This window comes from Anopheles coustani, chromosome 2, assembly GCF_943734705.1.
Source record: "Anopheles coustani chromosome 2, idAnoCousDA_361_x.2, whole genome shotgun sequence".
Lineage (NCBI taxonomy): Eukaryota > Metazoa > Arthropoda > Insecta > Diptera > Culicidae > Anopheles > Anopheles coustani.
In genome coordinates, this window is record NC_071289.1 from 90,423,972 (window position 1) to 90,439,430 (window position 15,459).

The window sequence follows — 15,459 nt, forward strand, 5'->3', positions numbered from 1 at the left end:
CGACTGACCCAGTCATCGGCAGCAGACGGTGGGAGGTGTTTGTCAACATCGTAGGCTTTAAACCACTCCGGTCGTGGTTTAGTATGCACACATTGTTCTCTGAGGCTGCGAAAGAATCGAGTCGAAAGTAAGTTTTCGCAGGCAACGACTAATGTCGTGTGAGCATATGTTAGACGTTGAAGGCCGACACGGTTAGTCCCCGGTAGCGGCTTAACTAAACCAAGGTGTCTCACGAGTGTCACCATTCACGAATGGTCTCTCCCTTCTCGAGTACCATAAAAAGCCATGAAATATAAGAATAAAGCAGCACGAAACCAAACCAAAGACGAAAATAAATTCGCAGTCAAGTTTTGGCGAGTCACGTATAGAAAGAAGATGGCAAACAGAAAAGGCGAATATGATTCATGAGGTCTGAAGATGCAGTAAGTACGCCTGGTGCAGTACAAGGGCAATTGTGCAAGAGTGCGCCGTTCCAATGACCCATTAACGTTCACGAGGGAAGTTTCTCCGTCTATTTCGATTCCGTAAACATCCGATCGTCGTCTTCTTGTTGACGTAGAAACATGGTTTGAAGTTGCATCAAGTCTGGTGTGGAGGATGACGTTGAATAAACAATGTGCTGGGAGGTGAGCACGAGGAACTTGTAGCGCGGGGACTTTTGCAAATCCTTTCTTTTCTTCAAAGGGCATTCGGGTAGAACAATCTGATTAGAGTCAATGCTCTTTAGATTGAGCTGTTCGGTACACTGGTTTGTATCTTTGATACAATCTTGATGTTTATCTGAAGAGAACTTTCAAACAAAACCAAAAGGGAGCTGGTAGATGTTAGATGTAACAAACGAGTTCCGTGTGATGAACAGAACAGTAAATAAGAAAAACTGGCTATCTACAACATTTCAAAACAATCTTTTTATCGTTATTCAATATTTTAAACTATGCATTTCTTTGGAACTTGAATACATTTTAAGTAATCATTCTGTATTTTTGTTTCAAAAATTTAATTTATAACACTCACATGATTAACGTCTTTAAAAATTCATCAGGCAACCGTATTCTTTACTGAAGTATTTTGTCATCTCCAATAATATATCCTTAGACACGTGTTGAATATAGTAGCTGTTACCAAGAAAACCAGATTCGAACCAACATCATCTATCGATCGTCATCCATCGACCGAAAGGATCTTCACCGAGAGTAAAGGATAAAACAAACCGGGATGTTGAATTTCCATTACCGATTGATGAAACTTTTCCGTCAAATATTTACATACCTGAGAGCACCCACTTTCCAAACGCAACCGGAGCGACCGGATAAAACATGTTATTCGTTCCCTTTTCTGTGTTTATGGGTAAGAAAAATATGAAGGCAAACAAGACTCAACTTACTGTTTCTCGGGTTTTCTGATGGCCACCCTGAGGAAGAAAAAAAACCCACCCACAGTGTTCTTACACCCAATCATTTTGTCTTCATCTCATGGCTTGAAACAGGTTCGCATTCGGTAGCCGGGTAGCAAAAACCCGGAAAAGTTTATCTAATCGCTTGGCTAACGTGAAGTAAATTAATTTTCTTGTTCCCCCCGACCACACGATACTTTTTGTCGTATCTATTGGGGACGATTAAAATAACCACCTTTTCTCCGGTCGAGTCGATGTCGGTGGTTTGGGTTTTTGTTTTTGTCCAATGCTTTCGATTTTGTTTCTGTCAGTTTGATAACTTCAGCTTTTTTGTTCTACCAACCATCCAATTATCGCCCAATCCCCAAGCACATGGCTTCCTTTGGGAGCAGAATAATCCTAAAGCTAACCAATAAGGGGGGAGGAAAAAAAGACTAACACGCGGGAACCCCCCCCCCCCCCGCCCACCTTAACTCGGTAGCACTTGCGACACGAACAGTGGATTAAGTGTGTAAATGCTGGGTGTTTATTTCATAATTCCAGGCTGCCCACTCGGTGCCATGTGTGTTCGCATTGATTTTACCGCTCTGAAGATTTAGAGCTTGTTCAAATGTTGTTCTTTGCGCAGCTTACGTGTGTTGTTTGGGGTGCGTGTTTTCGATTCGTTTTCTCATTAATCCCCACCTGGCTGAGGTTAGTGTTTTGGGGCATATTGTTGCTGCCCGAAAATTAACGGGGGCTAGAATTACATAAATGGAGAAGCAAATGCATTGCGTTATGGATTGTTACCATGCCTTTTTTACAGCTAAAGTGTGTTTTGGTCAAATTGTACAACACACAATTCTCGAAAAGGGGCTTGAAACTGGAGTCCAAAAAGTGGACGCACCTCCAAATGCAACACGGGCTCATAGAACCCAATAGGAATTGAAAATGGGCTTACCCAACCCTAATTGAGTGTGTGCCGAGCCCCCATCGTTTGCAGGTTTCCGGTGGGTTTTTTTTCCATTTTTCGGCCACTGGGCGAACTCAAGCCGCACTGAGGGTGCAACGCGCCGGGAGGAAAATCAATAAACATTCAATTATTCAGCAAACGGATCTGATAGGGACGGAAAAACGATATAGAAAAGAACAAAACTTCCCACCGAACTCCGGAGTAATAAACTCTCCCCCAAATTTGCGTTCAACAGCAGCTCTCGGTGCAACACTCCGATGCTGTTGAGAGGGTCGGACAGTCCCTTGGGGAGATCGCTACTTTAGAAAACAAACAGTGAAAATAAAACCGGAAAAAGCGAACCCATAAAATTAGCCCCACCCGGGGATGGTGGTTTGTGGGTGAACTTGTTACTGGAAGCATTGCCCACCCTGTTTTTTTTTGCTTTCCTCGGTTCTCGTCTGTTTGTGTGCGGAACGCAAACGAGTGGGATTTTACCTTATCGCCCATACTTCTTGGACCTAGGTGCTTTGGTTATCGAACCTTTAGCCAATGATTTGCGCTCGCGTGGAACGTGGAAAGGATAAAAAAGAACAAACACTACACACACAGAAATAAACGATCACATTCAACCGCCAGCAAATAAAACCTACCGCAAATGGAGCCCTTTGGGGACTGCTGATGGGAAACAGTGCAACTGGGTGATCAAGTTCACCTGCAGCTGCATTCCGCGGAAACCATTATCGTTCCTGGAGCAGCAGGTCGCGCACCAATACGGACGCCATTTTTGCATGGACCAGTTTGGAGTCGTTTTTTAATGTGCAATGAGGTGGAGCTTTTTGTGGAAGGATATCGGGTTGCCAGAAACGATACAGCGGACCACTCCTGGAGGGTGGAGTGCGATTAGTTTTACGAGGGATTTCCCCGTTCGCGGGAAACGATGATCCGTAGCAGGCATCGATTTTTTCTAATTGGATGAAGATACAAAATCCTAATGACAGACGAGTTATGGGTTCAATTTTGTTTTGACTATTTATCTGGAACGAGTGTGGACGCTTAATTGGAATTGGATGGAATTCAGATGGTAAAAAAATACTTTTTAAAATGAATAAAAGTTTTATAGAATTTTCATAGAAATTTTCATACAACTTTAACAAATTATGCTTACCGAATGAGGAAAGTTTTGCGAATCACATAATAAACAAAATGAATTTTTCTGACGATCTCTTGAAAACTGTTTTGAACTCATCGCTGCAAACACAGCGATATACCAACCACGGGTTCAAATGCAAAATGGAGGAATCATGACATTTACACAAACAGTCAATTCCTGTTATTTGATATGGATGTTCTTCGGGAATGCCCCTTAATCGAAGCGTGAGTTTACGTATGCCAGAGAAAACCGTAAATTGAAGCTGAATCATGCGGAAATGATTGTTTGATGTTTCACTGAACATTCGCGATAGAATTCCACATACTTTCAGTGACGATGAGCAACGCGAAGTTGATGTAGGCTGTGAGAGGGAAAGAACAAGAGTTTCTTGAATTAACAAGTCGAAGAAGTTGACTTCGTTCAATTCGGCTGAAGTATGAGTACAGCTTATACCTAGAAAGAAGCAGAAGTGGAAGTGGATGTATTGAACTTTCAAGATTTGTTTTCCACTCACCTTGTGGATGATATTTGTGGAATGTTTAACGATTATTTGGGAAATTTTTACGTATTCGGGCTTCCTAGTATCGCGTTTCGGTGAAGTAATGATTAATGATTTGACTTCCAACATTGATTACAGTTGAGCGTAAAAATTTCGTAAAATGGTTGTTCGAGCGCTTTTCCGTGGGAGAGAGCAAATTTTTACTCCATAGCAGGTCTTTTTAATGCCCGTGTAGTGATGAAAATATTGAGCCCAGAGTGATAATTTAGATCCCTGTCATTTGAGGCAATGACGCTCGCAACACCGTGTTCTCATAAACCGTCGGGGTTGTGATGCGGAATGTAGAGCGCCATTTAATTAAGCACATTATTATAATCGTGGGAAACCCGCTTCTCTACAGCTGGAACAAATGTAAACAGGGATGGTCGTAAAATGAACTGAAATGCAAATACGTCAAAGCAAATAAGGCAATCTTCTTTTTGTGTTTACGAAACTGACCGTATCAAAAAGTGATGTTTCGTTGTCAATCATTCAGCTTTCTTTTTTGTTTTCGGTGCTTTAATAAATGCGGTACACGAAAAGATGGTTGTTAAACCAAGAATGAGATGTCCAAAGTTAATACAAATCATGAACTACGATCTTGCTCGTTTCTCCAGATTTTCCCATTTACTTACCAGCCCTTGGTCCATCCGCACTTCCACTTTCCATCGCACCGGAAACGGATCAAACATCAAACGATAGAGAAAAATGGTCGCTTGCTAAACCCGAGGGTCCCAGCGTGAGGTCGGGGAAATGCGATCCCCTTGCCGGGGCATGATTTTTCCTTTCCCTTTTGAAGTCAGTTCCATCCGGAAGAAACAAATCCCGCCGACGGTGGTCGACTTTTGATGGGGACGGATATGATTTGTGTTCCGACAAGCACAACGGTTCAATCGTGGCATCAATCCTTCTCAATTTCGGGGCGGGAAAAAATCGAGTAAAGGGACGGAAGAGGAAAACTCATTTTTCCTCTCCGATCACTCGTCCATTTGTCGAAGCCGAAGCGCTTCCTCGATTGTCAAACGGTGCTCGCTCGATCTACGATGACGACGATGATGATGAATGGGTGGAAAACTTTTTCCCCGGGTCTTTCGAACGAGGGAAAATATTTCGTTGCGAAAAGTAGTGCCCGTACCATCCGAGATTTTCCATTCATTGCGCTCTGTTAGCATAAAAAAGATGGATTTCAAATGTTTACCCAAAGCCACCCACAAACCGGTTGTTTCAGTTGGTAAAATTTGAATTTCTACGATGGAAAACAAAATGAACGATGAGAAAAGGAGGAAAAAGAACCCCACTTTGAACCGCGCAACAAGTGGGTTCATGAGAAAAGTGGTCGTAGTGTTGCGATTTCGCTTTCATTTCCCGGGAAAAATATCGTATCCTAGGTTTTTGGTGGGAGAAATCTCGTCGATTGTAGACAGTTTTCCCCCCCTCTCACCCGATGGCGCAATAAATAATTAAAGTCATCCAGCTCGGAGAAATGCTATTTAATCTTCTCGACACTTGTTGTCCCCCTTTTCCACCGCGACGAAGAAGTTGGCTAAGTTGCTTGGATGCTTCTGTTCGAACCCTCTCCGTAAGCCGCGGGAAAATGAGCCACTCTTATCGCGCGGGACGAACCAGCCAACCCACTCCGCGTGCTGTGGTCTAGTTTGCTTAAGAAGTGGGTTGCTTCGAACACGCAGTGGTTTCGGAGCGAAGAACATCTGCAACGAATTGAACCGTGGCCACATCTTTGCCCGATTGCTCTCGGCGTTGGATCTGGCAATAGTTTTATAATTAATTACGCCCTCCAATTGTGTAGCGGCCTGTATGCTGGGGGGGGGATCATAAATTTAAGGCAGAACCCACCCAAAACGCTGACATTCGTTTTCCCCCGGCATTCACTTTTCGCTGGGCGACGTATGCGATTGATGGTCTTCGGGCGATGTGTTTGTTTAGAATTGGGTTTGTCTGCCTTTGGCACTTTCCTTTCCAATCCGCCGCCCAACAACGGGCGTGAACTTTATTGGGTGCACTGGAGCGGCATAAAACCCACCCGAGTCGCGACTCGCCAATGAACCCGACTCTCCGACGGGACATAATTTCTCCGCCAAATGTGTATACACAATGTGTTCAGACGGAAGCGCCAACAACGCGGCGCACGATCGTTGTGATATCAGTATGGGCACATTAAATTAAATTGCCTCGAAATAAAACAAATGGCGTTGGATGGGTGGCATGGATGTGGCATGGGGCGTAGAGGGGTTATGATTTAATTTGACTAACATTTTCTCCACTTTTTTGGTCGCGCAAGTTTTTGCACGTTGATTAGTCTTTTACGACGAGCAAGATTGCGGCGAATGATGTAGCTGAATTTAAAAGCTATAAATTCAATTGGCATTTTCACAATTTGCCCACTCTCAGCTTTATAGTATTTTTTTTTATGTTGGTGATAGTGTTTTCTTAAATTCTTAGCATTTAAAATTTCAAGGCCAACAGGGTAATTTTCGTTCTGCGTGGTGTCTTTCGTGCAATAAATTGCTATTCCAAATCAAAATAGCACAATGCGATGGGAACTGCACAGCGCTCATAAATTGTTTGCTGAAATAATCTTCGAAAAATCACGACAAAGGTCAACGGAAAAATCCCATTCCATGCCTTGCAGCTCTCGTAGACGTTCGCCATTTTCTACTACTTTTTTCGTAACCAAACCATATGAACCATACATGAATACACAGTTGCCGCCTGACGACGCCATATTTTCTTTATCGCAGGCCGGGGAAAATTCATCACCTGTCACCTGGTTGCATGATTGATCCATTTTTACGACCCCCGCGACCCGGAGACCGTACGATTCGCGAGTCCTCCGCAGTCCGGGAGGTTTTATTTTTTCACAACGGAGCCTTTAAATCGGATACACCTGTGCAGTTGGCCAACACTAAACGAATCGGTTTCATTTACATCGTCAGTAGCTTTTCCGCAGTCGCGTCCACGTGTCACGTGAAACCATTCGCCAAACGGCACTGCGCGGGTTTTAGGGGAAAATTCAACAACAGCCTGAAACGAAATATGGCAACAAAGAGGAACATTCGTTCATATTCAGCCATCCTGCTGATGGGTCGTTTATTTTTTTTAGGCTACCAAATCAAACTCTTCCGTGAATTTTTTTTTCTTGTTTTCGCGCTCCCCTAGCTTCCCGGGGTCCCGATTTAGGAGGAAAATCGTTCAACATGGAAACATATTTCCCTCCGGTTGCTCGTTTATTTCCATTTGTCACCGATAACGTCTTCCGCGTGTTGCAAGCAATACGTTTGAATCGTTTTTTGTTATGTTTGGCAACAGGGCAAGCATAAATCTTCAACCCGACGGGCGGAAAGGGGCAAGCGGTGACTCAATTGAGCACAACATGTCACTCAAGATGACGCCCGGCGGATGAGTTTTTGAGCTTTCCACTTTATCATTTTGTGCCGCTTTAGCCTGAATATTTTGAGTGATTTAACAAACTGAAATCTCAAATGCATTAGGACATTCCGTGATATAATTCACACATTTCGTTGATGAGTAGAAATCGCCGGAGCGCGGATCGTAAATTAAAGTTCAAATGGAGTCGCTTGTAATGCAGTGCGATAAAAGACTACTACCAGCCAGTTGGGTTAACCGACTCGAAAGTTCGTTACAACATCCATCCCTTTGAGGTGGTCGGGCTCACCCTTTTAACAATCATCGCTCTATCATCTGCCGGGCGCTCGGAAACTTTACTCGATCTGATTCGAACCCTCATTTAAATTCATGTCTAATTTTGACCAACCCTTCCTTTTCTCTCCCTTGTCTCTCCTGCAGGTGGCTTTGCGGAACGATAGTGACGTTGATTTGCATCGCACACCGGGTGACCTCATCGGAGCTGAACATATTTGGCGGCCAAGGCATCAGAGGTAAGTGTGACTCAGAACTGCCGGTTTGCTGCCCCAACAAACGATCCCGGCCAGCTTATCGTCGACGTCGATCGGCATCTCACACGGAGGATGGGTGTGAAAAGAAGCCTTGCCCAGTCTCGTCTCACGCCGATCATGTTGGGTTACGCACATAAACTAGGCTTAGCACAGGTTTTAATATGACTGTTGGCGGCTTAAAAGTCATTATGGCATAAAAATAGATTTCGAAGAGGCTTCAAACAATCAACGATGGAGAAGAAAATCATAAAAAGCATTTTGTGAAGCCCCTAGCCGTATTGAATGATTATGTTAAAGTTGCTTCATGCAGATAACAACTTGAAGTTAATGCGCCAAGATGTATGCAATGGACATAACCCCACAGTGGTGTTCGAAATCGAAAGCATGGTTGTTCGAAAATAGATCGTTTGTAACTGTTCAACGCTCTTTTCCAACATCACAAATTTATTAAAAATACTTTCGTGTTTTCAATGATGGCAATGATAATGTTTTCAAAAACAAGATACAACACAATATTCACTTTTTGTTCCAACAACATCAATTCAAAAAACACTATCGTACTATCCATGTAAGACTTCTAATAAGTGTTGGTCTCTCGAACAACCTTTTCCTCCGGATCTAAAACTCACCGGATCAAACTAATCACCGTCGCGAAATGGTATTGATAAGCGAGCTGCTCATCTTTGAACAGCTACATAAATAATCTGTCCGAAGAAGTAATCGGTTTTGTGTTTTGGAAACAATGTTCTAATCCCCTTTAATTCACATTTGCTCTCATTTTAATAACATTAATTTTCTCTTCTTCCTTCTTTATTATAATTGATAAGAAGAATCTCTTTTACAACACACCACGTGACTAAGTAAAGAATTTTCCACTTTTTTCAACCAGATGCACTCGCCGAACGAGATCTGATGGTAGCGATCCAGATACCGCTGCAGAACGGGGTCAAGTTCGTCGATGGACTGGACGGGTTTCCGGCGTTCGGCGTTAGCAGCGAGGCGGACCTGAAGTCACCGTTCCGGCTCATCCTCTCCGACCATCTGCAGGACTTCGCCATCATAGCTACCGTCAGACCGCAGTCCAGCTCCGGTGGTTGGGTCTTCTCGGTCGTCAACTCGCTAGACACCGTGGTCCAGCTGGGCCTGCTGCTCGAACCGACCGCAGCCGGCGACCAGTGGAACATCACGCTGTACTACACCGACGCGAAGCAGGAGCGCGACAGCCAGGCACTCGCTTCCTTCCAGGTGCCGTACGGCAAGAGCTGGATGAAGATGATCTTCAAGGTGCTGCCGGACCAGATCGTCTTCTACTACAACTGCCTGGAGAGCGGTGTGCTCATGGTGAAGAAGGAGCCACGTAAGTTAGTATTCGATACCGCCTCGACAGTGTACATCGGGCAGGCAGGTCCCAAACTGCAGCGGAAATTCGAGGTAAGTACCGGACCAGTTTTTTTATTATCTTTCCCAATGGCAGCCACTTCCGAAGAAAGAAATCATTCCACGCTTTGCTGAAACGACAAGCGGATACCCTCAGCATCCGCGATAAGAACCCGTTCTGCTGCGCACAAAATGTTGGGTTAAGTCCCCTTCAACCCTCCACCCGGTTACTTGGAATGAAATCAAATTTTAATCAAAACACCATTAACAAGCCTTTGAAAGATAAGGGCACGACGCGGCCAAACTTTTGGACAACTCGACTCGTAAAAACAGAATTCACTGCCCCCGGGGGTCCGATTTCCCGGGGCAGTAAAAGGCCCACCCCCTCCCGAAACTCCAGAACCTCCACATTCTAGGAGTGTGCTAAACAACAACCGCAAACTCCGCATCAACCATCCAACCGTTGTACATCTGGCACACGCTAACACACCGAGATTTCGAGATTTTCCGGTGCCGTTTGCCAATGGTTGCCCGGCGCTTGGTGAGTTTTCCGGAGTGCAATGATATTTTCACACCTGCCAGGTGTCAGAGTACGGCCCCTTTGCTAGGTTTTGCTGGAGTGTGTATTAAAATTTCATCGCCTCGCCGTCAGACCACGAGGGAAGGTAACGTACTTGAAAGCGACGGAATGTGCATCCGAAGCAAGGCCGCATCGGTGCGGGTAGCAATTTCCACCAGTGGAGTAAAACTCCTACATTACAACCAATTTTGATGTGACCCAGTTCCTTCTTTTTTTTTCGTTTTAAGTTTAGTTCTTTTTGCAACGATTTGCGAGTGAATAGCAAACCCTGCAGAAAAGAACCGAATGTGCTTCTGCATTCCCGCTTGGTTCCGGGAGGTACCAAAGAAGGCAAGAGGTGTGCAAAAACTAAATCCACTCGACACAAATCAGGTGAAAAGGTTTTTCAACGACTCCCCGGGAACGTCATTTCGCTACTGAAGAAGGGGTTGTGAAAATGTTCCATAAAATGGGAAATTTATATTCATTATCATTCGTTTTTGGGTGCCGAAAGGGATAGAGGGGGACAAATGCCTTGCCCTTTTCCTGCCCAATGGGGTCGGCAACCCAAGGACTACCAATCGCTTTTCGACGTGCTTATTTCGTTTCCGGTTCACAAATTTTCGTACATTTCGCTTTCGTCGTCCGAGTTGATAATTTCGACATTCAACTGGTACGAGGTAGCGTTAAACACGAATGTTCCGATTTTCTTTCCATCCCATATTATTTTCACTCCCCTAATCTTCGACCCGGAACAGCCAAATCCTTTCCAGCCTTTTCCATGGGCCGAACAGTAGCGCCTACAATTAAATGGCCGTATTATTTCAGCAGAACGATTCGCCAACAATCGCTTTTCGTGCGCTTTTGTACTTTAATCACCTTTACTTTGCAGTTGAAAATCCATGGTAAAATGTACAAATCCAAGGAAAACTCAGTGTTACTATAAAGAGTGTGTAGATCAATACTGCTTTAGTGTTTTCATTAAACACAGCAATTCCAGGTGAAAGCAACGTGCATAGGGAAATGGATCCACTTCATCCGATACACGGCAAGTACCATTTCGAGTGCATTCGGAAATTGATCCGCCAACTTGAAACCACTGCCAGATGGCATCCGCACGTTGGTACGGAGCCCTTGTAGATCAATCTCATCGACTCCCTCCGGTGACTCGTATTCACACCAGATGGCCAAAGGGAGTTTCAGAATAGACCTGAGCTCTACCCTGTAGCTTACCGGGCCACTGTTTTGAAGTTCCGTCAACCTTTCCTCTCTTTTCATGTGCACTTAAGAGAACACCGCCTGTCCCTCGAGAGCAACTCAACGGAAAATACGACCTCATAGCCGCGACTTTTTTTCTTTTTAGCCCTGATTCTAACGGAATCGACCTAGTTTTGGAAACCATTTCGCGTCCAGATCGAATTTATGCGTAAGGAAACCCCGTATAGAAGATGTGTTCGTTGTAGTTGGCCCTGGGACCACTATTTAGTCTTCCTCCAATTAACAATCTTTCCACACAACCTACAAAGTCTTGCTAGTGAGCCGTGAGTTGAAAAGATTAGCCCATCGGATCCGCTCCAGTCCATCATCATCATCGTTATCATCGCATTCTTCATCGTCCATGCCAGGAGGAACAACTTTAATCAGACACTCGTTTGTAGAGCAATCATAAGAGCACGTCGTGAAGGAACCAGTCTCTATGGGAAACGTTTATGACCAGTTTTTGTTTTGCGTAACATGATTTTCGTTTAGAATGGTCGGAAATTGCGGAAGAATCTTTATGCGATTCCATCAAATCTATGCGCGTATCTACAAAACTATGTTTAGCCTGTTTAAATGAAACCGAGCTATATTTTTCAAGAACGTTTCCAATGTTTCATCCTGAGAGCATGCAGGCCTTGCATCAATCTGTTTTATTGGCCTGTTAGAGCCAACTCCGGTAGATTTCCACCACGCAACCGTGTCAAGGTTGTATCGGTATCGCTTCCAACCTTTCTCGCTCGAGTTCGGGAAGGACGCAACGCCTAATGAGCGGAAATAAACGGTTCCCGGTAAAAGGTTCAAGCACTTACCAACGGGTGTCCGCCCCTTGAAAGTTGCCCTTCCTCGGTGTGTTTGTGTTACAGGATTTCCGTGGTGTTGCTCTCCGGGCGCTCGTCTGGATTTCGTTACCAAGAAGACGACCACTTAAAGGTAATCCCTTCCGAAGCGCACCGAGACATCATTAATGTGACATTATCTTCGAAGAGCGGTACTTCGTATGATTCTAATCCTCCAAAGTCTTTCGAGGGTTCAACCATTCACGAAGGGAACGATGGAACGAGTGTTTAATGGTAAAACGTCTTCGAAAGAGTTGTGGCTACGAACGTCTCAGTCGTTCTTGGATGTGGTTTGATGAATGTCATTGCAAATAATACATCACAGGTATATGAGACTTGTTCCAACCTCTTCCGAGGAAGTGTCCTGTGAAGCCAATAGACAAACAAACGCCTCCGCATGCAAATCTTGTGGGAAAATACATTCCAGCACGAGTATCGAGCGGGGAGCTGTTTCTTCGTATCGAATCAATTTATGTCGCTTTCGATGGAACCTAGACGATGGGAAATAATATCAACCAGCTGAATAGACAACACTGTACGGTTGCAATCACATTGTACGCCTTGACATGTGCGACAGCGTCAATCTCCACCCATTCCTTGACGTCAAATTACACCAATCAACATGCCATTCAGTCGATTGGAACGCGCTGTTGTGTGTCCTTCGGTATCTTCTCTACTGAAAATACCTGGAACAGAGCTGGTTACGGTTTCTTAAAATCGGAAAATCTTTGTACACAAATAGAGCTCACGAGAAAGGAGGAGAACTCGAAAGCTGTGTCGGTTATCGGGGTCACATGGAATGTACTGACACCGTGCGGCTGCATCTCATATGCACTGCATGCATGAACGGATCTCAATTGGAAGGAAATTTGCAATCTTTCGAAACATCAACCAACCAGCCCTAACAAACTGCCCGACAGGTTTGGATAAATAGGCGAAAAGCGACCTGAGAGACACGAGCCCAATTCCCAACGGAGCGACAGATTTGTAGACCTCCGGAACTCCGGATTGTACCGAGCGGACCGGGTGGGTTGGCGAAGGTTGCACGTTTTGCATAATTCATTTTTCCCGCCATTAGGTACTGTACATGCCGTTCGAGTCGTTCATGGAATTTCGCTTCCTACATCCGCTCCCAAGGAGGTGATGCAACGGCGCACAGAGAAGAATCGGTGCACCAAGAAACTTTAAATTCCTGATGCACGAACATCTTGCTCAGCAGAAGTTGTATTTAATTTTCCCGAAAAATTTCACCCCCCGAGGGTCGCGGGGAAAGGTGGAACATGCTACAACACGCCAAACTTTGGATAAGTTCCCATTCCATGGGGGGAAAGTTTTCGCCGAGGAGAGGAGCACCTTTTCCACCTGAGAGTTGCTTTGGTTTGCCTGTCAATATTTATTATTCATGCGACACGCGAACAATGTGGATGCAAAGCAAAAGTCTTACATTCCTACCATAGTAGGCATGGCTTTATATTACTTACGAGAACTTTTCATTTAAGCCAGTATAAAAGCAGAGTTGAAAAAAAGTGTTGCAACATTGTTGAATAAAATTTAATACATTTTTTAAAGCAAATAATCAATTCGAATGGATTAAAATATTAAATTGTATGAATAATTTATTCTGCATCCTTTACTACCGATCCCGAATATTCGAGAGCTGCTCCCATTCAGCAACACCGATGCAGGCAAGCGGGAAATTCGCTCTTCCGTTTGCTCTCGAACACGCTTATTATCGGCCTCATCATCTAGCGTCATCAGCGTAACGGGTTTTCCGATGCAGTTTTCCCGTAGCCACAAGGCATCATCGCAAAATGTTCTAATCTCCCGCGCGAAAGTGAACGAGCGAGCCGAACCGAAAGTATTCTAAGCGTCCTGCGAAATGGATGCCATTTATGCTTTAACTTGGGAGAGTAAGTTTAGGCGGGGGTTGGAAGAAAAGTACATTTCCCAAAGCAAATACTTGCTCGAACGTATGCACCAGTTTATCCGCTCGAATTTTCCCCCTTATTAGCTCCGTTCACCCTCCTGTCGAACGTCAAAGCAAAGGGAAGTACCTTATTCGACCTGGAGGAGAGCCACTGAGGAATGCCAATATTTTCCACCCACGCCATCGCGAAAGGACACCAGCCGGGAGTTGGGGTAGAAATTATGTTGCGTCCTCAAAGTGCCACGCCGTTTTACCTTCGGAGTGGTATGGGGACAAAATAATATGATTTACGACGGGGAGGGACGAAAAAAAACGAGCCACCTTCGCGACGCTCGTTATGGAGCACTTGATCTTGGGCTGCTTTTCCGACCAACCCCGCCATGCATCACCGACCGTTGGGATAAATCATTTTTCACATTGCTGAGCTATCGTTGCTTATTTTCAACCCCACGCTAGTTTCATCTTTCGCGCCATAAGAAATCGTACCGATCCAGACGCTGGGGAGTATGATTTAGGAGGTATAAACCCTCCCCCCGCGTTCCAGCATCAACGTCTGGATTATTCATTAGCCCACCGTGGACTAAGTGGTGGCAATTTAGTAGCCAATTTGCGCCAACCAGGACGGCGCGCTTCGAAGGTGGTGGATAATAAACTCCGACGTCGATTACCTGCAGAAATCCTTGCAGCTGATCGATAAACAATAGCAAGATTGATGGCATATTTTCGCGAGAACGGATGATGGAAGAGGACTTACTGAGAGGCACCAGCAAGCATGCGAGACATGTTTCAAATTGATGAAGATAATTATAAACCGTTTTCGAAAAAAATCAATTCGATTTAATCAATTCGTCTTTAAAATTTCCCTTCACAAGATTGAACTTTTTAATACTTTAAAGCTTTACTCTTTTGTAGAACTTTTCGTACATAAATACGCATGTAAATGATCTCATAAAGACCGTTTCAACATTAAATAAGCGAACTTCTATTCCACCGCTCGCGCTTGCATCAAGCGAAATTAAATTGACTTTACCGCTGCCAATTTCCACTTATCGACCAATAAATGTCAACTTCATTGCCAGCTCACGGAACCTCATCGTGTTCGATCGTAAAAAGGCGCACCCTAAAATAACAACAAAGAAAAAACCCAACTTTCACCTGCAACACGTCTAGCGCTGTTCCCGGTTCGCACGACAATTTTACACATCCACACACACACAGACACCTAAACTTTTCACCGATTTTATCAGGGACGCCGAATCTCAACGTGAGGCCATTGCCACAAATCAATGAACGGCAAATCTTATTCAAAGTAGCAACAGATAAAATTCTCCACAGGCACACTCAGGATGGACCGAAAGAAGGGGGGAAAAAGGGAGCTGAGGTGTGGAAGGCGGTCGGAAATGGCTACCGTCGATCCCGGGCGTTCGGTCCCGTTCCCGCAAATAGGCGCACCGGCTTTCCACAATGGAGCTATCGGGAAACCCATCATCGTAACGCCATTAACGTAACGGTTTACCTTTCACGTTTATGCGCTTTCCCGCTTCGGAGGC

The 15,459-nt window shown here is 44.6% G+C and overlaps 1 protein-coding gene across 1 annotated transcript; it reads left to right on the plus strand.

Annotated features, from left to right (window-relative positions):
• Positions 1–417: 417 nt before the first annotated feature.
• On the plus strand, positions 418–9,496 carry LOC131265293 (collagen alpha-1(XV) chain-like). The gene is made up of 4 exons (XM_058267553.1): positions 418–422; positions 7,841–7,932; positions 8,840–9,381; positions 9,425–9,496. The coding sequence occupies exons 1-4, from the start codon at positions 418–420 to the stop codon at positions 9,494–9,496; spliced, it is 711 nt and encodes a 236-aa protein (XP_058123536.1).
• The last annotated feature ends 5,963 nt before the right edge of the window (positions 9,497–15,459 follow it).